The sequence below is a fragment of the Asterias rubens genome, chromosome 16 (assembly GCF_902459465.1).
Source record: "Asterias rubens chromosome 16, eAstRub1.3, whole genome shotgun sequence".
NCBI lineage: Eukaryota > Metazoa > Echinodermata > Asteroidea > Forcipulatida > Asteriidae > Asterias > Asterias rubens.
The window spans coordinates 1,200,432-1,228,348 of NC_047077.1; the positions used below are offsets into that span (position 1 = coordinate 1,200,432).

The 27,917-nt window shown below is 38.2% G+C and overlaps 2 protein-coding genes across 2 annotated transcripts; both read right to left on the reverse strand.

Annotated features, from left to right (window-relative positions):
- Positions 1 to 21,286: 21,286 nt before the first annotated feature.
- On the reverse strand, positions 21,287 to 23,149 carry LOC117300966. Its single transcript, XM_033784836.1, has 2 exons — positions 23,059 to 23,149; positions 21,287 to 21,930 (listed from the first exon to the last, which is right to left on the reverse strand). The coding sequence occupies exons 1-2, from the start codon at positions 23,114 to 23,116 to the stop codon at positions 21,629 to 21,631; spliced, it is 360 nt and encodes a 119-aa protein (XP_033640727.1). The 5' UTR covers positions 23,117 to 23,149; the 3' UTR covers positions 21,287 to 21,628.
- An 830-nt stretch (positions 23,150 to 23,979) lies between these two features.
- Positions 23,980 to 25,215, reverse strand: LOC117301022. The gene is made up of 2 exons (XM_033784905.1): positions 24,319 to 25,215; positions 23,980 to 24,081 (listed from the first exon to the last, which is right to left on the reverse strand). The coding sequence occupies exons 1-2, from the start codon at positions 25,213 to 25,215 to the stop codon at positions 23,980 to 23,982; spliced, it is 999 nt and encodes a 332-aa protein (XP_033640796.1).
- Positions 25,216 to 27,917: the final 2,702 nt, after the last annotated feature.

The following is a 27,917-nucleotide window of genomic DNA, read 5'->3' on the forward strand; positions in this document are numbered from 1 at the left end:
TGTATCTCATCATATACATAAAATAACAAACCTGTGAAAATTTGAGCTCAATCGGTCATCGAAGTTGCGAGATAATAATGAAAGAAAAAACTACCCTTGTCACACAAAGTTGTGTGCATTTAGATGGTTGATTTCGAGACCTCAAGTTCTAAATCTGAGGTCTCAAAATCAAATTTGTGAAAAATTACTTCTTTCTCGAAAACTATGGCACTTCAGAGGGAGCCGTTTCTCACAATATTTTATACTATCAACCTCTCCCCATTACTCGTCACCAAGAAAGGTCTTATGCTAATAATTATTTTGAGTAATTACCAATAGTGTCCACTGCCTTTAAAACACCTGTAGATCAGCCAAATACACTACAAGTGGTCCAGCTGGTTAGCTCAGTGTTGAAAAGCATTCCTATGTTTTAAGGACTATTAAAAAAGCTGCTGGAGAAGTGAAATAGCAAGCTTACTGGTCTTCCTAACTTAAAATTAATCTTGGGACTTAAGACGAGTTTAGTTCTGTAACCATAAACGTTAGGATGCAGTAAACCCATCCTAAGTTAGGACGAGATACTCGTCTGAACTCGATGTAAGGATATAGCAGTTCGTGCAATCGGCTGCTGCTGGCTAGTCTCTGAATAGGTTCAGGGCAAACCCTTTGTTACTTTGCTACACTGACATGACGTTACGTCTAAACTTGGACCGTTCACTGAGAGTATTTTTACTCTCCGTACAAATTATTTGACTGCGATTGACAGGTTTGCAAATTATAATTAACCATGGAGCAAGGTTAGAATTGCAGAGTGCCAACATTTTATATTAATGTTCTGACCTGAGTTCAAAGGTGACGACTTGGGTCAGGGGTCAATTTTTTAAGAGGGTGATAGAGATTCAACCTTTCAATTTGTTGTTTTCCTTTTTGTAAATAATGGTGTGTAAACTTCTTGAGAATGTTCTCGTCGAAAACCTTGGGTTTATATTTTTTATTTAAGTAGATAATTCTGTAATTGTACATTTGGTTACTGGTGTAGAATGCAGGAAGAAAGTCGCGTTGGAGCTAACAGAAGCAACTTGTTGAGATTGCCATACAGAGTTTCATCAGGGCTCAATTTTATTGCTCTGCTTACTGTGTTGGATGCTTACAAACGCAGGAACTTCCTGCTTACGTCAAGCATATTTCATGGGTTAGCAGGGAATTATTGCTTGTGTGTGTGTGTGCGTGCCTACTCCACATTATTAGGTAATATTCGCTTACACAGCAAGTGCAGAAACTTGGCGCTTGCACAGTAAGTGGTGACCGTAAGTGCAGAATTCGGCAGTAAGAAGAGCCTTGAAGTTGGGCCAAGGTCGATAACAATTCATTAATCGTTTTATTTTGGCAAGACCGCAATATCAAAAGGATCAGGAAACACCTTGTACTGGGGACAGTTTCGCTAGTGGATATCCAGCTTTTTTAAAGCGACTGATGCTCGGTAGTTGATGTAATTTTGGCCAGGAAAACTGGCGGGATGTGGTGGGTTTTCTTGAAGCCTGTGGTCGGCGTGATCAGTGGACGTGGTGGATTGTAAATGTGACTGAGATTATAGACCTCCTTGTTACTGCTCATGATTGTTGTTCCCTTTCTCCTTTTCTGTATGGGTTTACTTGATGTGTGCTTTCCTCTCAAAACTTGATGAGATACTGTAGGTTCCTTTGAAATCGTTAAGTAAGTTTGTCGGATGGAATGTGGGTCAATAAACCGATCCATTAGGCTCCGCCCATGGCGCATGTGTGAGCAAGAACACGTGAGCCTCTCGAATGCGATCTGCACAACTCTGTTGCGCGCATCAAGCATACGCGCATGCATGTCAAACTTTATTTGTTAGACTTTTGGAAGCGCAATGGGTTGTGATTGGTGAACCTACGATTTACGACCTACGATTTTCTTGCGCCTGCAACAATCCGTCGACAACGCGCAGAAAAAATATGCTTAGGTCGCAACAATTGAGAAATCATGCCCCTGCGATTGGTTCCCGACTGTCGGAATCACATCGTTCGAGTTGAAATTGTTCTACTCTTGCGACTGTTAATCTTTTCGAGCGGCGACTGTTTCAGATTGTCTTAAAATCATCGCTGGTACACTCAGGTTGCCGATGGTCTTAGCTCATGCGCAGTGTGAAAAGTCAGTCGCCAACTGTTTTTTGTTGACGCAAGGTCGACCTGAGGCCGGCTTAATGGATTGGTCTATTCATCACATGGTTCTATGTGGACGCTTGAGAAAACTCTGGAGAGTGAGATGAGAAGTAAACAGTCCGTGCTCAGAGGGTGAGAAATTTTAGACCTAGATCTGAATTCAGACTTTTATGTCTGCCTTTTGTAAAACAAATTGCTGTTACTTTCTCTACACCATGTACATGTATAGGGTCCAATCTAGTTACACTTCAAGGATGGTCAGTACTGAAATGAAAATGAACGCTATGGGTCTTCCTATGATGTTGAGTGCCTTTATAACGTGCATGTACATGTACACGTTGCAATTTGGAATTATTGTATTTTTTGGGGTTGATCAGCTATTTTGTTTTTCTTGAGCTATTTGTTATTAATCAGGAGGATTTTGCTGTTAATCTTTTATAACTTTGTGAGGTGCCTTGATTTGTTATAGTTCTGTTTGAATAAGGTCAGGATTTATGAGCAGTGTTGAGTGACCCAAATGTTTGATGTCTCGGCAACCAATCATGAGAGGTGTTTTATTTCTTTGAAAATTTGCAGAAAATAATGAATTTGATTGAGTGATTTGTAACATTTGAGCTTTCATGCCAAACATTTCTGCTTGTTTATCAACAATGGAAAGGTCTTTACAGACCTTCAGGTCTCGGTCTCGGACTACACTGGTCTCTACTACAGCACTATTACATGCAGGTCTCGGTCTTGGTCTTGGACTATCGAGTCCCTACTACAATGCTACATGTAGTTGGCACATGTCATAATCATATTGGAGTCTGAGTCTTATGTAGCACAAATATCCACCATAAAGGAGATCAAGGCGTTTGAGCAAAGATAGACTTTTTAAAAGACAGGTTTTGAAGTTTCCATAAAAGACCAATCTACATGTACATGTATGTACATGTCAAGCTGAAAGGCCTTGATGCTTTGTTATTTGAAAGAGCGAGGGTACCAAGGCATTTTCTCATTGGTAAAGAGCAGCCTATGAGGAAGTTGTAAATTTCTACTGGAGCATTTCAAGGGCATCAGGGCAACGACCAGGGGGCATGGAGGCAGTCGCCTTCGGTGCCTCTGTTATTTATCAGGCTTGAGCTGGTCATTATCATCAGTCGTCTGCACAGCAGGCAGACACAAGCTTTTCCCAATCTCTCCTGTCTTGTGCCAGTCTCTGAAACTGAAGCGGCAAGAGCATAACATCCTGTGACACTAATCTTGCACTCTGTGTATAGTAGGTCCTGACAACCTTGCTTGTACTGGCCATGAGATTGGGAGTAGAGGGCATAGATATTGAGAGGCTCATTATAGCAGGCTTCTGCTATCTGACTCTTACAAGAAAAGGTATAATTTTTTGCCGACTCGATTTTGTCATATATTTTTTTCAAATAATGATAGGCAAGGTTTTACTTGTTCAGTGGTCAAAAAGCGGATTGTTGGGAGTGGATAAAGAACTACAAGCTTCCTTGGTGGTGAAACATGTAAATCATTCTTTTTTGCTTGTCTCTAAATAATTAAACTAAAACTAAAAATACTGACCAATATCTTCCCCACATGCTAGGTTTACACTTGTGAGATTGATTTTAATCTATATTTATTACAACAAATGCATGAAGTGTTTTGTAAATGCATGTGAAATCTCAATGGTAAATACATGTAGTAACTATTGACACCTTATATGGGAATTCTACCCCATAACAAAATAAGCACGAACTGCAAACCAAACAGTTTCCCTCTCATGAGGGGTTATGAGAAATGCTCAAATTTGGTATTTGGAACTTTGCAAAGGGCACCACAGAAATCACATGGCACCATGAGGCTTTTTTGAGATATGGCGGACACAATGTTACAACACTGTAACCCAGGTCGAAATTCCAGTTGAACCTAGTTAAACTGGGTTTAACTGGAACTAGTTGAAACCAGTTGATAAACTAGTTAAACACAGTTAAAACCAGTTGGTTTAATATGGAAAATGGACAGAAACCAACTGGTTTATAATTTCAACCTAGTTGAACACAGTTGAACCTAGTCCAAACCAGTTGGTTAATATGGAAAATGGACGAGTTTGGTCACTTTCCAGTTGAACCAGTTGACCCCAGTTAACTAGGTTCAACTGGAATTTTGACCTGGGAAGGTTTGGGTAAATTTGTGTGTATACATGTACACCAAAACCAAACGGTACACTCCTATCTCATCCACCATACAATGTACACACCATACACATACCTCAAAAAAGCTTATGGCAATAGACCCTGCCCATGATGTACATGTACATTCACGCATGCATGACCATTGGTTGGCAAACGTGATAGAGATGTGCACTAAGCAGACGCACAATTGCATCTGCGCCACAAAGCTATAAGCTGCATACAAAACAGCATGATGTTCCCTTATTTTGCCATCAAAATTGTTAGTGCGCACGCACTACAATTGTATGTGCAATTAACATGTTTCATAGGAAGGGTCTTTTATTGTGGGTGCCTTTGTGTATCTTGATGCCTGAAATTTATGCCAATCTGTTTTTAATAAGTAATCATGATAGTAATTATTCAGTACCTAATATTAATCCTGAAATGTTTGACGATTTATTGTGTAGATAATAGTATTAATGGGAGTAATAGTGTGAGGTTTAGCAGCTGCAAGGGTTTTCTTTTCGTGGTTTTTTAAGCTACGGACAGAGTAGGAACTCCATCCAATCAAAGGCTTTAGTTGTCAGGGGGAAAGTAACGTTCAATTTAAGTTTCATTATTTTTGCAAAAAACTTTACATGCTAAACACACGCATCCATTAACACCAGTACCAATTGTCAATAGACCCCCCTTAACTTTTCTTTCAACTGGCCAACGTTTCACAACAGCACCTTCGAGTGAAGGTTTTTACGTTTTATCGAACCTTATAATAATAAATAAATAGTCATAGTTCTGTAGTACGGCTGCTTATAGTTTTGACTGGTCAGCCGGACCACTTGGCAAGGTGTTTCAGCTGGTCCACCGCCGTTTCCACTGACATTTGGCCAGGGAACCACCGCTAAAGTGGAACCCTGACTAACTAGCAATAGTCACGCGCAGTGACTTACTCTACAAAATAGCCTACCTTAAGTTAAAGGCAGTGGACACTATCTATTGGTAATTACTCAAACTAATTATTATCATAAAACCTTTCTTGATTACGAGTAATGGGGGAGAGGTCGATAGTATAAAACATTGTGAGAAACAGCTCCCTCTGAAATAACGTAGTTTTCGAGAAAGAAGTAATTTTCCACGAATGTGATTTTGAGACCTCAGAATTAGATTACCCCATCAAAGCAGACTAAACCTTGTTCAACTTTAGTTTATTTTATAAGGTAACTTTGGGTCTGAATACACAACAGACTATTTTATACGCAATGCAGGTACATGTACATGTACATGTACATGTACATGTACATGTACATGAAACATGCATCTCGAAAACATTAATTTTCTATGACATTTTTTCTTGAGAAATCTGATTTCAGATTAATTTTATATTTATAAATAAAGCTATATTTTAAAGAATGATATTTGTAATTGAAGAAAAATCATGTGGAATTAAGGATCTGAACTTTGAAATTGTTAAAAATTATTAATTTTGTTTATGATTGTATGTGCACACTGCGATTATGATGGCTCGATGATTGCATTTCAACTTGTTGCCATGGTAATAAGTGAATATCCAGGATTGGCCACTGTAAAGGTGATGGATGCACGTGGCTTTTTAGAAAACCTTGATTAAGTCTCCCGGCTTTGTTTGAAGACAGAAACTTCATGCAAATTTTAAAACATGTACATGTTACTTTGCATCTGGGGTTTTAATTTTGTTTGTTTACCTTGCACCTGTGCTGGATTTGAACCCATGCCCTTTTCATTGCTAGAGCAGATGTCTGAACACTAGACCATGGAGCTAGCTCGATGGCCAGAGGCATTTCCAATCCTATGTGCAAAATAAACACTGCTTTAAAACTTATGACAAACCCAGAAAGGGAGCCCTAAGTCGAGGTTTGTGAAAAGTCCATTGTAGAACTATGTAGAACTTACTCAAAATTGTTATGTCTAAAAGCTTCCTTTCATTTTGTTAGATTAGACAAGTAATGGGCCGTATCCGAATTGGGGACTACAGTTTTTGCTACGGCTATGACGGTTGCTAAGGGTGTTGCTAAGGACGTTGCTAAGGACGTTGCTAAGGACGTCCTTTATCTCAATGCGTGATTACACGGAAATCTAGCTGTAGTTGTAGCTGTAGCCACCAATTTGGCCATGGCCTTACACTTCAGCAATCTTTGTCTTGGTCCATGTGTTAAGCAATAGCAATCTTGAACACTAATTTCAACAGTGAAGGGGGGCCAGACTTTTTTTTTCTACCAGTATCAAGCCGTGTCCTATTTGGCGGCTCTGGCTAGATCGCCCCATCGTCATGTGTTGGAGTAAATAATGACCATAGCAACACCCATAGCAACAGTCAAAGCTGTAGCCGACATCTGCAAGGATATGGCCACAGTTTGTTCAGAGAATAATGAATGATTAAATTTACAAGTGACTCGTTAGTATAAGACTACTTTATTGATGATTTTTCTGTTCTATGATTTTTCTGTTCTTAGCATTTTAGCTTAAAGGCAGTGGACACATATTGGTAATTACTCAAAATAATTATTATTATAAAACCTTACTTGGAAATGAGTATTTGGGAGAGGTTGATACATGTAGTATAAAACATTGTGAGAAACCAGACCTCAGATTTAGAATTAGAGGTCTCAAAATCAAGCATCTGAAAGCACACAACTTCGTGTGACCAAGGTGCGACAAGGGTGTGTTTTCTTTCATTAATACCTCGCAACTTCGACAACCGATTGAGCTCAAATTTTCACAGGTTTGTTATTTTGTGCATAAATGTTGAAATACCCCAACTGTGAAGACTGGTCTTTGACAATTACCAATAGTGTCCATGTCTTTAATAAACTGGGCCCGATTTCATAAAGCTTGTAAGCATAACAACTTGTTAAGCACAGACAACTGTTGTTTACTCGGTTTTAACTGGCGCCCCAGCAAATAAGTTTGCTAAGCAGTATTTTCTATTAACAGCTTGATGAAATTTGGCTTACAGTGAACATGTATGCGCAGAAATAGTTGAGCACAATAAAATTGTGCTCGTCATAATATGGTCACACCATTCAAAGTGACATTTCTCAAACACAATCTGTGGCTCGTATCCTGCTATTGTTTGCTGAGCAGAAATTTGTTATGCAATTTGTTATGCTTAAGCCAGCTCAATGGAAATTGGCCTTAACATGGTGGTGGGATAATTGAGACACTGTTAAATTGCAAACACATGCACCAGCTTTTTCAAGTTACTTTTATTGCACTACCTTTGTTTCAAACCATCAAACTCTAAATTCATTGCAGTTAGCACAGTTTATTGTGGACTTTTAGACCTGTATCACGATGTGGTCATCTTGATTTTACTCCATTCCAACTCATGTAACCAAACGGAGGCTGACCGAAATATTAGTCTGGTGCCATGCGCAATGGATGTTAGCATTCATTACTGTCAGTGGAAACGGGGAACGTGACCAAGATGGTGACATTGTGATAAAGGTCTATAGTACATTGTATGTTTGTAAATCATTTATAAAGTTATTAGATCTGTTGTGATTCCATTGATAATGAGATTTAAATAAACTATTTTATTACATTGCTTGATTAAAAAATGCTCGGAATAATCTGATAAGGAGGTGCAACACATTAAACTGTAGTTGTTTCAATCTGTTAAACTTATTTGATTGTTTACAATGGTTTTCTTTGGTGTGTCGTGGCTGAGAGGTCAAGCGCACTGGACTCGAGCTCTGGCGTTTGTGATCAGCAGAATGTGGGTTCGAGTTCAGGTTGTAACACTTGTGTCCTTACGCAAGACACTTTAATAAATGTTGCTCTGTCCTTCAGATGGGACACAAAGCCATTGGTCCTGTGTGTTGTGTAATGCCTTGTTCATACTTCATGCAAATGCGAATTCGATGTGAGTTTGACGTCACAACTCTGTTTTTGCTGCGAATATTCGCAATAGTTGAGCACAGCTCAACTGCTGCGAATTATTCATTAGAATTTGTGATGTCAACATTCACTTCGCACTCGCAGGAAGTATGAACCTGGCTTTATGCATGTAAAAGAACCCACTTACACTTTTCGCTAAGAGAAGGGTGTTTCTGGCAGTGGCTGCTGTATGCGCGAAAGCACCTTGTTAACCATTACAAGGTGTTACATATAATGGGTCTCATAGTTTTTTTTAGATTGAGTTACAGATGCAGTTTTTAGTGATTCTGTTACCAAACTGTGAGTTGATGATGATGATGTCGTATGCTGTATCGATCTCTAAAGTGTGTCAGCCGGTGGCCCAAAGCCTGATGAAGGACTGTGATGCCGCCATTAATCAGGAAGTGTAGGCAACAGAGCATTGTAGTGTGCATCGTCTTTGGTTCACCACAGTCACAAAGCAGGGATGGGGAGCAGCCCCACCTGTGATACTGCTGTGACAAGGCTCCCTAGCATGCGGAATCAATGTAAGTGATGGATTTACATGTACTATCATACGTAATTACTGGAACATTACTGACAAACATAATTTAAGAAGCTTTGTAAGGATCAAGGTTGCTGGACATTACTGTTGAGATAAATGTATGACAGGGTTCAAGATTAACACTGGACTGGATGAGGCCTGTGATTTTAGCATTGGGCCAGTAAACTCAAAATGGGACAAGATCTGTGGTAATGTCTTTTTTTTTTCAATCGAATAACATACCTCATTATATCTTTGTACAAAAAATATTGACAGTGAGTATGATTCAATTATCTTTCAAGAGTGTCAAAGTACACTTACACAAATGCAAATCAAAGTGCTTGGTCCAGGACAAATTTTGAGCTACAAGACCTGCCTGCAGTTATGCGTTTTCCCCAAAAATTCAAGCCCTGTATCAGATAGTTGATGTATTGATAAGGTGGGGATTAAAGCACAAGACTGGTTTTAAGGCTGCCTATTCTGAAACTTGTGAGTTATTTTTGTCTCAACCCTATGACAAATCCTATCCTTCCGGCCCAAGCCTGCAGCCAATCCCTAGCCAAAGCCCAAGTTCTCAGCCAACTAAATGTACTATTTCTAACCCCAGCCCTAATTATAGCCCTTATTATAGCCCCAGCCCAAAAACCTAGCCCAAGTCCAAACCCTAGCCAGAACAGCCTTACAGAAAACCAAAGGTATAATTTTTCCTGTAAGGAGCTTGGTTGCTGGACTTTAACATAGGGATAAGGTATGAGATTTGTTGATTAGGATGGGGATTAATGTCTGAGATATTTTATTTGTACATGAACACGTAGATTGGAGACAGTTCCAGAGGAAGATCATTTTCAGGAACTTTATGTGGATGATGTCCAAGATGACTGCCAAGCTCCAAGGTTGCTTCACCGCTCTTGATCTTATTGCTACACCCCAAGCACTGCAGGTCATTAATGTGACAAGAGTTTGTACTGTTAGCAAACTCACTGGTATACTGCAAGTCATCCCTGTGGGGATTGAGGTGAGATTGAAGACTGCCTTTTCTGAAACTTGTAAGTTTTTTTTGTCTCAACCCTGTGATAATTTTTATCCCAAAGCTAAAGCCTTCAGCATGTCAGCCAAACACAAAAGGCTCAGTCACACTGCAGCAGTAACAATCTAACGTACAGAGAACGCATTCTATTGGTTGAATGAGCGTGTGCGTATTCTGTGTAGAGCAATTCAACCGTTATCAATTTCGTTATCGCTGCATTGTGACTCGGCCTTAACCCTAGCCTGAACTTGGCTAAACCCTTTTTGTCCCTGCTCAATAACCCTAGCCCCAGTCCAAACCCACGGCCAATCCCAACCCTAGCCCTCAGCCAATCCCGAACCCTTGCCCACAGCGTTAATTTGCTGTAACTGTGCTGCTTCCCCTCATAGTTATTCATTAAATAGTTAGAGTCCTGTGACTTTTGATTATTTGCGCGGGTTGATACAAATTGTGTTTAACATAGTACATGTAAGTGTGATTTTGTTTAGCACGATACTGTGCTCGTCTCTTATATGTTTTTCCCATTACACAATTTTTGTGATAATGTTTTTTGTTCATTGCACCAATGGCACTTGCAGTGGGTGATCATCTGGCTATGGGGCAGCCAGTTGCTTCAAACTTTGGTCATTCGTAAAGATGGATGAAGCTGTGACCTCTTGAATCAAGATTCTGTGTACAGGTTAGTGTTCCTTTAAGGATTTGTCATAGTCTATAAATAGTTCATGGAAGCAGGGCACTTGGGGCAGACCGGGGTCGAGCCGGGGAAGCTAATCGAACAAATCCTGAATGTCTCATGCCTTTGTCACCTTGTAACTCTTTACACCTGCTCCTGGGTTGTGGAATTTGTTTCCATTGCATATTCAAGCATCTAGTTCCATAAGCACTCTATTGGTGGAAAGGCCTATGTGTGGGTTTTAAGTTTTACTATTATTGTTATTATTACTCGTTCTGTACTTGGTTCTCTGTATCACCTTGTCACCTATGCTTTTTCTCAATGGTGGAAAGGCCTAAGTGTGGGTTTTAAGTTTTGCCAATTTTGTTATTACTACTCGTTCTGTGCTCTGTTCTCTGTATCACCTTGTCTCCTATACATTCTCCCCAAATGTTTTTTAGGAGTTCCTGATCTTAATGAAGGTTCAAATCAATCTGACCTGGACAAAGGGAGACAGGTAAGGGTACTTTTAGAATTTGATTTTGGTTTCTTAGTTTTTCCGCCCACCTGGAATTCAACTCTGGTCCTATCCGCCTTCTCAATTGCCACACACACTCTCTGGAACAGTCTTCCCGTCCACATCTGTGCCTCCACTACACTGGACTCATTTTAAAACGGCTCTCAAAACACACTTATTTAAATCCATCTAAGTTTGTGCTATTTCATTCCACTTAAAATTGTTATTATTTTTTTATCGTACATTTCTTGTTTCAGCGCTTAGAAACCCGGTATTAAAGACACTGGACACTATTGGTAATTTTCAAAGACTAGTCTTCTCACTTGCTGTATCTCAACATATGCATTAAATAACAAACCTGTGAAAATTTGAGCTCAATTGGTCGTCGAAGTTGCGAGATAATAATGAGAGAAAAAAACACCCTTGTCACACAAAGTTGTGTGCTTTCAGATGGTTGATTTCGAGACCTCAAAATCTAATTCTGAGGTCTCTATAAAAATCAAATTCGTGAAAAATTACTTCTTTCTCGAAAACTACATTGCTTCATAGGGAGCCGTTTCTCACAATGTTTTATATCAATCTCTCCCAATTACTGGTTACCAAGTAAGGTTTTATGCTAATATTTAGTTTGAGTAATTACCAATAGTGTCCACTGCCTTTAAGCGCTATATAAATGCAAGTTAGTAATGTTTGTTTTATTCCTCCCATGTAGCAGTTTTGAATTGTAGGAGAACTTTTGCATTTAATGGAAATATGGTTTGCTTCAGCCTGTGCTCTGTGACTTTGTGTCATCAGCAAATCAGGGGGGGGGGGGAACGTACTCTGTTCACAATCTTTTGCACCAATCCCAGGGAAAATTACCCAATTTCTTAACACCTGTAAGCACAAAAACTTGCTAAGCACAGACAAATACTGCTTAACAGAAATGATTTGCCAGCCAAACTCACAATGTTTTATACTATCATCCTCTCCCCATTACTCGTTACCAAGTAAGGTTTTATGTTTTATGCTAACAATTATTTTGAGTAAATACCAGTAGTGTCCACTCCCTTTAAGTTTACATTTTATAAACTTGCATCCCAGCACATTTTTGCTTAGCAAAGAAATTTGTCAGGCAGTATTTTCTGCTTATTACAGCTTTATCAGGCCCATGTTACTGCTAAATTGTGCTCGGCTGACTGCCGCACAAAGTAAACGATTCAAGTGGGATGAGTCCACCAGACTTTCTATTCCCGTTCCAGTTTTTATTTGATAGAAGTCATTCCTTTATAGACACTGTGGGGTGTTGTGGCGAGCGGATAAGAGCACCGAACTCAAGCTCTGGTGCCTCTGTTCAGCGTGGGTTCGAATCCCAGTCGTGACACTTGTGTCCCTGGGCAGGATGCTTAACTTAATTGCGTCTCTCCACCCAGGGGTAAATGGTTCCCTTTAAGGGCAGAGATGGTTCTTGTGATTCGTCTAGCCAAGTAGCGCAAATAATTGTGGCACAGGCTGCATACCCCCCATGGGAGTTGAGATGGTTTAAAGAATTATTTAAGGCCCAGTGACCAGGGGTAATAATGTCGGAAGCCCTTTGAGAAGCCCTCGGGTGTGAAAAGCATTGTATAAAAACTGGTTATTATCATTATTATTATTATAGACAGCGTACGTTGTTATTCTTTCCTCTTGTACCGCAAAATTGTACACCCCCTCTCTCGTTTATCAAATTAAAATTTTAATGGACATTTGGCTGTGCACTTGTTGCTGTGCGTGTAGTGGATGTGCACTGTTGACCGAATGATAGTTTTGACATACCATAGTGTAGGTACTTTGAGTTTGTTTCACAGCATGTTTCTTGCAGTGACTTGTGTCGGCCTTTTTGATTGAAAAGTTTTTGGCATCTTGAAAATGCCACAGGTCAACCTATATCTAGTTTTATTGTAATGGATTGTGTAACTCAGTGAATGGTATCGCGATCATTGATCTCACAGTGATTGTGGGCTGAACCAAGAGTTTTCTCGCTTATAAAACAACTGTCAAACCTTTTCAGGTTTTGTTTTCCAACTAACTAAATGCCATTGTGACATTGGCAGATGTAATACATTACAAATGCTAGCCCTTAAAAGTATTGACCTTGAAAAGGCTGTGTGATATTTGCTCTTCAAATGAAGCCCCACCCCCTCCCTACAGCCATTTCAAAGCTTTTCCAGATAATTAACCTCCCTTTGTGTTAATAACTTGTAAAGTTCATAGCATCCTATCATAACATATGAGACATGTAAGCTTTTTGAGGGAAGATTTTGAGATGAGGTGTGCAAGTTTTTCTTCTAACTTTGCTAAACACAGACTTGACCTTGTATTAGTTTACATGTTAATATCTGTGACTTTGATGTTCTCTGTATTTTTTTAAGCATAATTTTCAACTGAAAACGGTAATTTACTGCCCTTATGTGCACTGAACTAAGTTGGCCAAAGTATGTTGGCTTAACTGTTTATTCATATATTGTTCTGCTAATTTAGTTGTTTTGGGCCATGCGATTAATAATGTGTAATTAAATGAACTGAACTTAATGGGCCAAAGTATGTGGGCATAACTTATTATTTATAATTTTGTTCTGCTAATTAAAGACAGTGGACACTATTGGTAATTGTCAAAGACCAGTCTTCTCACTTGGTGTATCTCAACATATGCATAAAATAACAAACCTGTGAAAGTTTGAGCTCAATTGGTCGTCGAAGTTGCGAGATAATAATGAAAGAAAAAACACCCTTGTCACACGAAGTTGTGTGCGTTTAGATGGTTGATTTCGAGACCTCAAGTTCTAAACTTGAGGTCTTGAAATCAAATTCGTGGAAAATTACTTCTTTCTCGAAAACTACGTCACCTCAGAGGGAGCCGTTTCTCACAATGTTTTATACTGTCAACCTCTCCCCATTACTCGTCACCAAGTAAGGTTTTATGCTGATAATTATTTTGAGTAATTACCAATAGTGTCCACTGCCTTTAAGGGCTTTGGGCCATGAAATTAATAATGTTTAATAATGACATGTTATTAAAGCCTATGGGTTCTGCTCTTCAACTTTTGCAGAGGTCTTTCAAAAATTCCAAGTGGTTATCCAGCCAAAAGTTGTCTCGTTGGTTTTCAATAGGCTAAGATAGCATTTAGCATTGTTGTTGTTTGTGTGTTTTTGTGCACCCCTCCAAGTAGTGCAATTTTCTTTAGAGCGCCCTCGTGTGACTTAACTTTGAACAAGTCTAAATAGTTGCCGAGGTAAATCCTCGTCCCCATTTACACCTTTCACCTAGATTCATAATAATAAATGGACGACTGCTGGCCGCCAAATAGCCTTTTGTCAAGGCCGTCGTGGCTTGGACAGCTTCTTAGAGCCGCGGTCCCAAGCGACTGGAACGGGAGACCACACACGCAAGCTGTCCAAGCCACGAAGGCCTTGACAAAAGGCTAGCTGCCAAAGTGCTGCATCTGCCAAACGTCACCCCACGGACCAATCAAACGCAGATATATAAAGTTTACGTCACTGAACGTTATCCAATGAAATTATCGTATCCAATAAAATCACTGGTTCGAAAAAATGTAGTACCTGTTTTTCCTGATAAAGACAGGGTACCAGTCTAAGGTCTCACGTGTTTATGTTTACTACTGTCGTCTGCACGTGCGTGCGGTGTGCGGCGACGGACGAGTTCGTGCGGTTTCTTCAAAATTGTGTCATTGTATGTTCTCAAACCATGGAGCTATAGTGCTTGTACATCTTCAAAGTTGGTGGTAAGTTAATGAAAATTTTTGACTTCTTATCTCTGTCATGTTTGGGTCAAGAAATGACTTGTTCCAGTAACATATTCTCCTGAATAATTTGAAAGAAAGGGGAATATAACTGTGCACAAATTTGGTTTTTATTTTAGTTATCAAATTTCCAAGCTGAAGAATGTTGTCTGCACGCTGTTTCAATCATTTGGTTAGCGCAAAATAGAAAAACAAAAGAATCTGGCGCGCATTGTTTAAATCTGCTTGGGCTGCTTCGTACATTGAACGCACACATTTCGAGTATGCGCTACTTTGTTTCGCGCTCAGGACGGTGCAAATTTACAAACGACGTTTATAATGTTTAGGACTACTGCTTACAATTGTTTTGATAAAAGCGGAACTAGTAGCCATAAACAAGAGTAAAATGGTGGACGTTAGGTTTGGTAAACTTTCCAAACATTTGCCAATTCATTATTTAGCTGTGTTTTCTGTTAATGTTTTTTAAAAGGCAGTGGACACTATTCTTGGTTTGTTAATCCTACAGCCCCATTTGGGCTAAACTGGGATGTTGTGGGAAAGTGACGATATCAGCCAGGTGGATAAGGTGCTAAATTATTCAATTATTAGCATAAAATCTGAAGGCCCGATAAATTAATTGGTAACGTAATGGGGAGCTGGTGATTAGTCATAGTGTAGTGACATTGTGAGAAACGGCTCCCTCTGAAGTAACATAGTTTTCGAGAAATAAGTAATTCTCGAATTTGATTTTGAGACCTCAGAATTAGATTTTGAGGTTTCGGAAATTAAGCATCTGAAGCACACAATTTTGTGTTACAAGGGTGTTATTATACACAATGAGGTAACTAGTGTACTACTATTCCCCCGAGGGACTTTGAGTGACCAGAAGAGCGACCTATTTCCCAAGGCCGCATCCTTTTTTTTACTATTTTTTTGTTATTTTTCGATTTTTGTAATTAAAAAAAGTTTTTATATATTTTTTTTTAAATCTATCTTTTCAAAAGGACTGGCCTAGGAGCTTTTCCCGTATCTAACGTGATGCTCTCGAACACATGTAACCGTCTATTTCATAAAACAATATTAGTGAATGCACCAGCAAATCTTTTTAGTGTAATCCGACCCTGTTAATAGTGTTAACACAGATAGGTATACAATAAGTTTGCGGTGGCTTCAAACTTAGGAATTGGTGGCCTGTTTGATTTGAAATACTAAGCGACCATCTTGAAAAAACAATAGTAAATAATAAATAAAAAGGCCCTCATCCTTTTTTTTTGAAAAATTACGGACGATCAACTGGTATTTTGTAATTTTTGTTGTCGTGTTTTATAACACAGCTCGGTCTTAAATGTGAAATATTAAGAACTTAAATCTGGAAAAGAAAAGAAGTTTTGTAGTTGCTGTGCACGATTCAAGTCAAGAGAGGGCGCTGTACCGGGCACTATTTTCAAAGACAAGTGCCCGCTCGGTAACCAGTTTCTGCAAAACAGGCGCGCATGATCACTAAACTATATTAGTTCGTCCCACGTGACCGTGTTTCAGCCAACCAGAATACAGAAAAAGCAAGAGGTTTGTTACAACTTTCATTATTGTCTCGCAAATTCGACGACCAATTGAGCTCAAATTTTCACAGGTTTGTTATTTTATGAATGTTGAGATAAACCAAGTGAGAAGACTGGTCTTTGACAATTACCAAAAGTGTCCTGGGGTGGATTTCACAAAGAGTTAGGACTAGTCTTATCTCGACTTAGGACGAGTTACTCATCCTAACTTAAGACTAGCTATGCGTTTTTGATATCTCTTAGGACTACATGTAGTCCCAAGTTGTGAAATCGACCCCTGTCCCTTTAAGTGAAGACATGGGTCTACTTTGTCTGTTTGTGGCCGTGCATAAATCATGAATAGGGCCTAGAGACTGAGGCATGAGATGTGAGTTAGAAAACTGCTGGAGTGTGGCATGAGATTCTTAGAAGTGTTCCCCAATACAACTTTTGTCAAAATACTTATAATACCGCCCTTTTGAATCAAGTTCCGTGGCTCATTGTTAAGCAAATACATTTTTTATAGTCACTGTCACGCTTCTTAGTACAGAATTAATCTCAGCTCAGTCTGAGTATAAAGGCCTTTTTTAAAAGTGTTTACACATTTTTCTGGGATAACCCTCAAGGGGGGGGTATTTTTCATGATGGTTGGCAGCTTTTTTTAAGTTATTTTTTTATGCCGAAGTCTTCAACATAATTATTATCTTTTACAATACATCTTTATTTATTATTTATTTGTTTTTATCAAAAGAAAAAACCCAAAAACAAGCGGCTTCTAAAAAGAAAGCGGGTCTGGGTGCTAAACATGTTTTTGACCTATATTAAAACTTATTGTTTGGGGACACACTGGTGTTCAAATTCCCCATGACACAGGCACTACATGTAGTTACAAGGAAGCCGGCAGATTGTGTAGCCCCCCTCTTTGACTCATTTCCAACATTTTGGTGTATTAAATTTCAAGGATTTTGTTACCACTGCAATGTAATGCCTCCTATTTACTTAGTTGCTTTGTGCTGAAATTTGTATGCCCCCGCCCGGCGAGGCAAGCCTTCCATGTGCTTGTATGTCATTATGGCTAAAAGAAAAGAAATGTTGTCCAAGCAATAACTCATTAAGGACTTAGCTTAATGAACTCCAAACTAGGTTTGTGGATTGGTCATGGTGGGGTCACCCAGGAAGTCTATATATTATTTTTTACCCCCTCAGTTAAACGCTCATTGTGGCTTAAACAAAAGCAATGTTGCCTGAGAAAAATTCAAACAGGACTTGGCATATCAACTCCCAACTTGGTTTGTGGACTGCTTTTAGAATCCCCCAGAAGCCTATTGTTTTTGGATACATTTCTGCTTAACTCGTAACAATTCATAATAAAATTTGCGCCATTAATTCACCACACACAGACAAAATATGTGACCCACTCTGTGGGTCACATATTACTTTTTTTAGATTTATATTTGCATTGTAAACCTTTAGAACACTTATTTTTAGGCAAAAAAGCTATGAATACAAAAATTTTTAGACCATACTTCTGTCTAATTTGTATCATTTTGGCGAAATGGTAGTTTAAAACATCACTTTACTTGTAATTCGTTTTTAACAAAAAAAGTTGGCTAATTTCAAATGGGATGAACTGAGCAACGCAATACACCTCAAAGCTAAGACATATACCAAATAACTGTTGCTGGTGGGTTCTTTCCAGCCATGCATATAACTCAATTCTTTTAATTGTCAACATCTGACTCATTTTCACAGAGCGGGTCACATATAATGTCTTAAAATGGTTTTGGTACTTTTTTTCGCTGTCCAAATATTTATATTTAACTTACACAGTTTGAAGATAATGAAAACTACCATTAAAATATGAATTGCTGAAGTGTTGTAGTTTTTGAGAAATGAGTAAAACAATGTCACCGAAATTATTTTTATTCATCCATTAATTTCTATTATTTTTTCCACATAAAAAGAAAAGCGATATTGTTTACATCAATGATTAGAGAAAACATAAGTACAATAGAATTTTGTGTGAGGATGGAGGTCTCCAAGAAGCATTGCTTGTCGAGTACAGACCCCACTCGTAAAATAACAAAACAAAGAACAATACAACAATTCATCTTCCAGTACGTGCTAATCCACCAATCAGACTTGGAGGGGGTATAAAAACCTTTATATAACACCCGAGCAGATCCTTGCCATTCGATTGGAGGATTGTCCGTCACGTGATAGCAAATAAAAGTGCCATTGCACGCTGAGTCACTCACCGTGCTTTTTCGTTCCATCCGAAAAGTACTATTGCACGCTGCCAGCGTGCAATAGTACTTTTCAGATGGAACGAAAAAGCTGAGTAAACACATATCACTGCGTGCGCGTGTTACTGGTAACGCAGCAGTGTTACTGCAAGGTAGTAAAATTACTTAACATTCGGCTTCTACAATTAAAAATTGTAGGCCTACGTTTTGTTTGTTTTGAAAGTTGTATCTTTTAATCAAAATGACAAAGATCTACTTGGATGTTATATAAAACAAATAATGAATGTTTTTTATTCGTGCAATGGTGCGAAATGTTCATTCGTTGAATACTGGAATGTTCCATTCAACTCGGCTCCGCCTCGTTAAATGGAACATTCCATCTTTCAACTCATGAACACATTCGCACCATTGCACTCATAAACATTCATTATGTGTATAATAACCTACTCCCAGTTTTTTGATTGCACACTGCATATAATGGTCATATAATGAGTTTCAATGAGTCCTGCTCCGCATACGGACAGTGCAAAAATAACATTCTAAACTTTGTGCGCGTGCATGCTGTTCTTCGCAAAATAACGTTCTGAAATTAAAAAATTTGCACATTGCATGTGTGACGCTTGTTAGAAAAAGAAAAAAAATTACGGCCAACTATTTGATTAGCAAAATGGCGAAACATTTTTTAGAAACGACGTTCCTTTTATCAGTAAATGCTTTGCTTGTCATTCTGCGGACGAAATTTACGAAAAACGAGTCAAGTCAATGGCTATAAATACAATAAAATTGTTCCAGAATTGCTAATGAAGTTGTTGTTTAAGTTAAGTTTGTTTGTTTGTTTCTTTACAAATGAGGTTGAACTGGAAATTTTGTTTTTATAACACGCGCGCTTGTGGAATACGGAAAAATATAGCGCGTCTGCGTCCCATACCCAACTCGGCCTTCGGCCACGTTGGATTTGGGATGCATATATTTTTCCATATTCCACTTGCGCTTGTGTGATAACTTATAATGAAAACAATCAGAACTAAATTACAACTTAGATATTGGCATAGCTAGTAAACTAAACTCGAGATTGGAATAAAGAAAGTCTGCTTATAAATATTTGCTGACTAATCGAGTTTGTAGTTTCCGCTTGAATAAGAATAAACTCTGTATTTTTTGTCAAAGAGGTACATGTACATGTATCCAGTTCCACAGCTTAGGCCTTTCATGTTTGACACTTTTTTGAGTTGTGTGGTACAACGTCAAGACTTTCCTTTGTGACTTTACCTTTTAAAAAAAAAAAAAGGATTATGTCTAATTGAAGCTGAAACTCATGCAGGTAAATTATATTACATGTAATATCCATCTTCATTCATCTACAAGTGTATAATAGTTATCAAACCCTTGAATTATACAACTGTCTGTTTTCTTTTAGAACAGTAACTAACATTCTTACTATTAAAAAAGTTTTATTCTAAAAAGAATACATACATAAACTTCATATTTCAATATTGCAATAACTGCCAATCTTTCAAGACTAATTAATGGCATCTTATATGTACTCTTGACTATATTGAAGACAAAAAGTTATGAAGAAAAAAGGTATGAGAAACTGCTACAGTAGGTCCCTTATTTTAAAACATTACTGACATTGTTACATACATACCATACAAACAAAAAGAAACACGGCTGAAATGTGATTTTTAAAAGTTTATCAAATTTACATTTTCAGGAAATATGATTTCACATTTTACTGATCAACCAAATATCCCTGAGAAAACAAGGGATTGAACTGTTACAGCCCTGATACTTCACGACGGCAGGGCAATGCCCCTACCGATTGCCGCAATGCCCTTCAAAAACCCTTTTTACTGCAATTTTTTGCAGTCCCAATATCTCATCACTGCCGTCTACCCTTCCCCCTGATTTCTTTTTATATTAAACGATTTCCGAGTTCAACATTCTCTAGAAAAAAAGAAAAAAACACCTAAATGTCCGATGTCTGTGTGAATTTTACGAAAAGAAATAAAACCTAATTGAATGCACGTACATGTAACACAACAGCAGATTTCAGGCCCGCTAGTCATTGTTACTTTGCGTGCGAAACAAAAATACAAGAAACATTGAACGCTAGAGGGCGTTTTGGAACAATGCGATAGCGCGAGATGAAATGCCCTCTATGGTAAAATTACGCAAACCAGCAACAAATGCCTTGAGTGAGACAAAGACTCGACGTGTCTGCGCATGCTCGAGAAATTTGTTTTTCCCGCAAATTATTTACATGTAGTACATGTACATCGTGTACAGCACAGTCGTCGCGCACACCGCATTTATTCATTCTGTTAACATCCTGTCAAAATGAAGCAGTTACATGTACGTGGGAATTTTAGCGTCTTAACGGAAAACTACACAACATGCACGAAAATTAGCTGGATTCCGTATGAACACAAACATTGTTTTATTGTGTAATCTAAGATTTGTTCTTTATTTTGTTTTGTTGAGTTAGATGAATGCTTTTTTTTAGTGTGTTAGTTATTGGGTTAAAGATGAAGCAACTGATTGTTAATGAGAGAGCTATTTTTACAGGCAACTCTAGAGTTTTTTTTTTTTTTCAACTTGCCTTCGTGCCCTTCACAACTTTTTATGATTGCCTTGATGCCCTAAATTTGTGCAAAAAGTCAAGCTTGCCCCTTAAAAGCTGAAGTATCAGGGCTGCTGTTAGAATATCTGTTGAATTTTGACAACCTGCAAGATCAGAACTCACAAACTCACGCGTATGAGTAAATACAAGTTTACTTGTCACCTGTGCAAAACAAATATGTAAGAACTGAGCCAACATTTATGTTGAAAATCATCAGTACCAGCAGGTTACACATTGAGCACTTGTAATAGCAGTGATTACAAAGCAGCCATTCCGTATTCTTGAGTTTGTTTTCTAATTCTGATCTTACTTGCTGGATACTAAGAAAGGCCACAATTCTTTTCATCCATTGCCAAACATAATGAAACTTCCCAATTGTAAAGGATAAACTTCACCCAGTTAGCTAGTAGTTTCTCCTCAACCTTACTATAGTTTTTATGTGGAAAATGGTCTTTGACTGCCATGAACTTGGATAACAAATTGTGATAATGAACATTAACAAAATGGCGTCTCCTTTTATTTACAAACCTCGTGATGTGAACTCTTCCAGACGTGCCACCAAGTCGTTCCTTCCTTCTTGACGAAGAGCTTTACATAATTTCCCCGACCAAATAGTCAGATCAGGAAATTTTTGCCTCAGGTTGACCAGAAATTGGAATGATCTCTCCTCCAGTTTGGAATAATCATGTTTGATGATCTCAATTTCACCAGACGGTAATCCACAATGCGTTGCTACCTTTTCCCAGTCAGTACAAAGACTCTCCCTAGAGAGACGTCTGAAGAATTGCTCACACTCATTTTGTGAGAAGGCCATCTCTTTATCTGTGGGTTGAACAATAATTTAAACAATAAAACAAAATATTAATAAATAAAAAAACGCAACCTTACGTTTCATTGGTTGTTGCAAGATGAAAAGATGGCAGGGTTTACTGAATTTTTAGTAATTACGAATAATGTCCACTGCCTTTAGGTCACTGTTATTGTGACAACAAATCCTAATTATACAGCTGCAGCAGGAATTCCCAACTGTAATTTGTTATGAGTATGTTGTTCCATTGGCAGTAGCTAAATATGGTAACTGGTGTTGTTGAGAAACCCTCAGATCTACATGTACAATGTAGTGGCCTGGTCTAATCATAAGCTCCCTTATTAAATCACCCCGTCTCATTGGTGCTTAAAGGCATTGGACACTATTGGTAATTACTCAAAATAATTATTAGCATAAAACCTTAATTGGTAAAAAGTTATGGGGAGAGGTTGATAGTATAAAACATTGTGTGAAGTGACGTAGTTTTCGAGAAAGAAGTAATTTTCCACGAATTTGATTTCAAGACCTCAGATTTAGAATTTGAGGTCTCGAAATCAACCATCTAAACGCACACAATTGTGTGACAAGGGTGTTTTTTTCTTTCATTATTATCTTGCAACTTCGATGACCGATTGAGCTCAAATTTTCACAGGTTTGTTATTTTATGTACATGATGAGACACACCAAGTGAATAGACTGGTCTTTGACAATTACCAATAGTGTCCACTGTCTTTAAAGGAACGTTACAGAATTGGTAAGAAACAAAAATCGTGAAGATCACAGATTTACATAAAACTTACACGGTCTAATGATGATGATAGTAGAAAATATCCCTTGAAATATTTCTGTCTGAAATGTCATATTTGATGAGAAACAAATAGTCTAATGCGTTTGGAGTTTATCGCTCAGGGAGTGTTTTATTCATTTTTAGTTTTGGCATCGATGTAATGCAAAATTTGTAAACGTTTTTTCACTATTCTCTCATGACCCACCAGATGGTGGATCGATCTCAAACTTCTACAGGTTTGTCAGTTTATATATATGGTGGATTACATAAAGTGCTTACACTGCCAGCAACATTTTTGCAAGCAAAACCAATTCTGTATAAATGTTCCTTTAAGTTGAAGTTTGTAGCATGATACCTTCTAGTTGTTTCTTCGTGATCGATTGTACTGGAGTTGGGGTGGAGTCATCTGCCATCTCTGTGGGCGTACTTGTATCAAACACTCTTTGCTGGCCCTGTGGAATAGTATCCAAATAATGGATGTTTGTGAGTGCACTGGTGAGAATATTGCATGCGTTGAAAGTTGGAAATTCTCATCCAACGAGACAACTATTGAGGTTGTTTTGTACTGCTTTGTAGCAAAGTAGACACATTGCCTCGGATTGCACTTCAAGCATGCAATAAAGCAAAAATGATGGAAAAAATGCTTGCTGAATAGTACTAAAATGCAAGCTTCGCAGTATGTAGGCATAAAATGTTGTGAATAATGATTACTGCATGTCCTCCAATCCTTTTATCATAGGCGTTAACATGCACATTAGTTTGTGGTGAAAATAACTTGCCCTTACTACAATTTTTTTTTTTTTTTTAGAAGAAAGTCTTAAAAGTGTTATGTATTATTATCAACAGTTGGACAGTATTGAAATAACATTCACAAATACCTTTTGATTGGTCGAAATGTGATCACGTGGCTATGTTTGTGTTATAAACACAGTGAAATGTGTTTGAACATATTGTACATGTACCCTTTGGGCACAAGATTAATTTATGCTTAACGCCATCAATTTTGTACTTGTATTCACATGATAGCACGTGTGCGTACCCAGAAACAATAAGTGTTGCCTGCAGATGTGATAGGAATTGAAAATTTACCAAAAAGATTACAGATTCCCCACCTTATTACGCTTTTTCCTTTTACTAACAGGGCATTTATGATTGGGAACTTAAGAATAGTGATTAGGTCTTAATTGACAGTGTAAAACCTTGTATGGTTGTTGCTTTGTGATAAAGGCAACCATGCCATTTAAGACCTCATTGCGCCTACTCTTTTTTCCCTTATTCAGACTGCTACCTGTGCGGTTATTGTAGCATGTTGATCTTCAACATTATAAACAATTAGTCGCAGCTGTGGTTCCTTTGACGTGATGTTCATTTCTCCATCCTATACATAATAAAAAGGAATTGACAGATTGGTTTTAAAAATAACAATGGGATTTATAAAGCGCCATTTCATCTAGATCATGCCGCTGTAGCAACAAAGAAGATAATGATATTTTCAGAACTACTGGAAACAAGAATCTTAATAAGTTTTGTTGAATGATCAAAAGCATTGGGGTTATTTCATTAATTTTTAGTCATGATGGATGATATTTGTTTTGTTATCTTTTAGGCATCGTACTTTGTCTGAAGGTTCTGTTGCTCCAATCCCCAAGTAAAAGGTCTTAACTGTAAGCGGGGGCACATCAGCAGCCCGGGCGTCTGTGAGACGTTGGTCTTCTCTCCTAATAGAGTGATCCGTAATCATTATGCAGAGGCCATCACAAAACTTTACTGTGTCACTCATACAGCCAGATTTGTCTGCACTAGAATTTGCAACGGAACCTTGATGATCTCCACACAATTCCCATTTGCAGGAGTGCTTCATTGGGAAAGTTAAAATTGCAGAAATGTTGCCTTTGGGCCCGCTGGTTCCACAAAAAATCATCTTTACAGTTTGATAAGATGACTGCACGGTGTCTTTGACATAGATGAATATATCCTGAAGGTCATCTCCAAGAGCTCTTGATGGTATGTAGAGGACTATACCGTGTGACTTCAGCTGTAAACTTCCGCCTCTCTTGTCCATCTTGCGACATGTGAAATTAAGATCTGCAAAAAACTTGCTGGTAATGTCACTACCTCCTAGCTGCTTCAACTGCTCCTTGAACACCTCCTCCCTCAGTTTTTTGTTAAACTGCTTCAGGTGTTTTTTGATTGCAGGTAACTCTTTCCCAGGTGTATGTTGGTCGTGTTTGGGCTTTCTTTTGATCTCGGGAGCTGACCTCTCAGTCTTTTGGCCCTTTTGATTGAGCTCATCAGTACCTTCAGGCATCTCTTTGTCATTTGTCTGCTGATTGTGTGTGGTCCTTGGCTTGATTTTTGGAACTGACCTTTCAGTAGCTTTGACCTGTTGAGTGAGATCATCAGTACAACACTGATGTGACTGTTGCTCCTTGGAGTTTGTCAAGGGTTCTTTCTTTGCTTCATCCTGTTGAGTGAGAGCATTAGGTCGTCTTTGATTTTGCTTCTGCCCCATTAAGCTTGTTGAGGTTTCTTCAGCATCAGTTTGCTTTTGGGAAGATATTTTTTGTCTAGGTTTAGGTTTTGGCTTTGGCTTTGGCTTTGGCTTTGTCGAAGCTGAAATCCCAGCTGACATCCCAGTGTTTTCTTTTTCCGGTTGGGTTTTTATTCTCTCCTCGGATGTTGGAGGGTCAAGAATATGATCTTGATAAATCTGTGGATTAAATAAAAGATAGGAATAGAGCCTGTTAATTTTTATCACAGTTTTGCTTTGACCTCAATAATTGTAGTTTCATTTAGAACTACATTTCACAAGTGTTGCATTTATAATAGTGTGCTTTCAGATGCCTGAGAAAGGCCTAATGCTTGAAACCTTTCTTATAATTATTCAAATTCTTTGGGTTAGCAAGTTACATCTTTCTTTAAAGCTACATTACATCAAAGGGGTTTGTTCCTAACAATGTTTTAACATATCAACAGCTCTCAAGTGCTGTTTACAAAGTAAATCTTTGTGGCCATTAACTTCTGGAACAATTGCCAAAAGTACACCCTGCCTTTACAGAACTTTGGCAATAGTTACTTACCGGAAAATCTTTGGTCTCCACAGCCTGAGTGCACTTGTTGCCTTTTTGTGGGATGGTGGGATAATTTGTGGAAAGTGTAGTCTCATCCAAGTCTTGTTGTGTGGTGTTGCAGAATTGTGTAGTTACCGCGTTATTTTTTATGGCATTTAGGTTCCTTTTTCCCATAACTGCAGTCAGAGTTTTGGGGCTTTGGATTCTCATGTATTGTTTTATCCACTGATTTTGCCAAAGTACTATCAATACACACTACTTCATATACACTCTCTGGATTTTGTTCTTTATGTTCATCTTCCGTACTTGATTCCAGGGTCTCTGTTGAATTTTTTACAGTGACCAACTTTTTACCATTGTCCTTTTTACCAAAATCATGCTGTTTTTGGCAATCATGCAGTTTACTGTAATTATGCTCTTTGCGGTTTTGGTACAGATGTTCTTCTTTGGACTGAGTCATAAATACATAATTAGACTTATCCTCTTTGGCAGTTTCATTCTTGAATGACTGTTTGTTGTGCCCCTCGGAATCCTGGTGCAGTATGGTCTTGTCGGTTGACTTCTTCAAAGCCATTGTCTTAGTTTTCGTTTCCTTGCCAAGTGGAACTTAGGAATATTCCTGCATAAAAATATAACATTACAAAAGCTATTTATAGTGGGTGGTATCGGAAATACTGTTACAAACTGGTTACTGGAGAAGTTTGATAATAAAAATACAAACTTGTCAAGCGCACTTTCTAATAAATAATATAACTCAAGGCTAACCCTGGATGATGATATCACAAGTTTTGACTGGCCATATGTCTTTGGGTAGTATCGCCGATATGACGATATATCGTGAAGATTTTTGAAAATTTAAATTACCCTATAGAATCAAATAACAATGGCACAATCGCACACGGAAACAATTTTTTACTGCAAGGAGGAAAACAAACAAAACATGACTGTTGTAAAATAAATGAAAAAAAAAACGCGACTGTGTACATTAACAAAATTCAATACAAACTGTTGATCTGAAAATCTCCAAATTAACATCCATACTGCGCCTTGAACACCCAGCAGGGTGGATATGTGCGCATTACAAGTCTTATTATTATTATATTCCATGAACAAAAAGTTACATTTTTGTTTGTTTTTTTATCACTGGTTCGGATTCAATTAATTTGTATTTTTACCTCAATCGATTGTATGTTGTGTTTTCTTAAAAGCTGGTGCCGCTCTTTTTATTCCGATTCGTTGACAATTGACAACACTATACATACATGTGTCAGTAATATATTTTGGTCCTACTTTTTGTTGTTTACTAGCCGTCAACAAGGCCTATAATATTGGCAGTGTATGGTTTAGTCTTGACCCAAGATGGCAGCAAACTATTTACAAGCAAGATGGCGGCCGACAGCTTTGCTGCTTAGAGGTAACTTTTTCACGAGAAAAAAAACTCAATTTCTATAAAAGAAATGTTGCGATACCCCAGACAGTTTCGCTACTCCTATTGGTGGAGAGCGCGTCAGGTGGGGGTGTTTAAACGGTTGATCCAGCTGGAGCTGTTTATAACTGGCTGGCTTCCGCGTTTCGGCGCGCGCATACGCCAATATTATCACGTGGTATTCAGAAACATTCGTCCTGCTTTGGCAATGCCTAAAAAGAGAGACCACCATGGCTAGATGTGAAGACGTACACAAAGTACGGGTTAAGCCTACTTTTTAGTTTTGAAGTCCGGAAAAAAATACCTTAAAATGGCATCAGCCCAAACAAATCTGATTTTCCTGTTAGGGTTGTTATAAACCCTTAGCGAAAAACACGCGAAGAAGGTCTTAAAGGCAGTCTACACAATCGTTACTGCAGCGTCTATGATGACAAAAAAAACTTGAAACAGTTTTACATGTAACTTACATGGTATAAAGATGGTCATGGTAGAAAACTTCTCATGAAATATTTCGTCTTGAAATGCTATAATTTTCGAGAAATTAGTAAAACGATGGTCCAACGTTCGCTAATTATCACGCGTGATAAAACCGCTGTTTTTTTTAAAATAAAACACGACGCTGCCCTCACACGACCAAAACAAGTTATTCATAATTCTTAATTGGTACGATCGATCATATGCAATTGGGCCCATGGGTTGACATTGACAGTGACTCGT

Coding starts and splice junctions, on each gene's coding strand:
- LOC117300966 (XM_033784836.1), bottom strand. CDS start 23,116: ATGGCAGATGACTCCACCCCAACTCCAGTACAATCGATCACGAAGAAA. Junction 21,931..23,058: donor CACGAAGAAACAACTAGAAG/GTATCATGCTAC, acceptor TTCAACCCACAG/ATAAAGAGATGGCCTTCTCA.
- LOC117301022 (XM_033784905.1), bottom strand. CDS start 25,215: ATGGGGCAGAAGCAAAATCAAAGACGACCTAATGCTCTCACTCAACAG. Junction 24,082..24,318: donor CAACAGAACCTTCAGACAAA/GTACGATGCCTA, acceptor TATTATGTATAG/GATGGAGAAATGAACATCAC.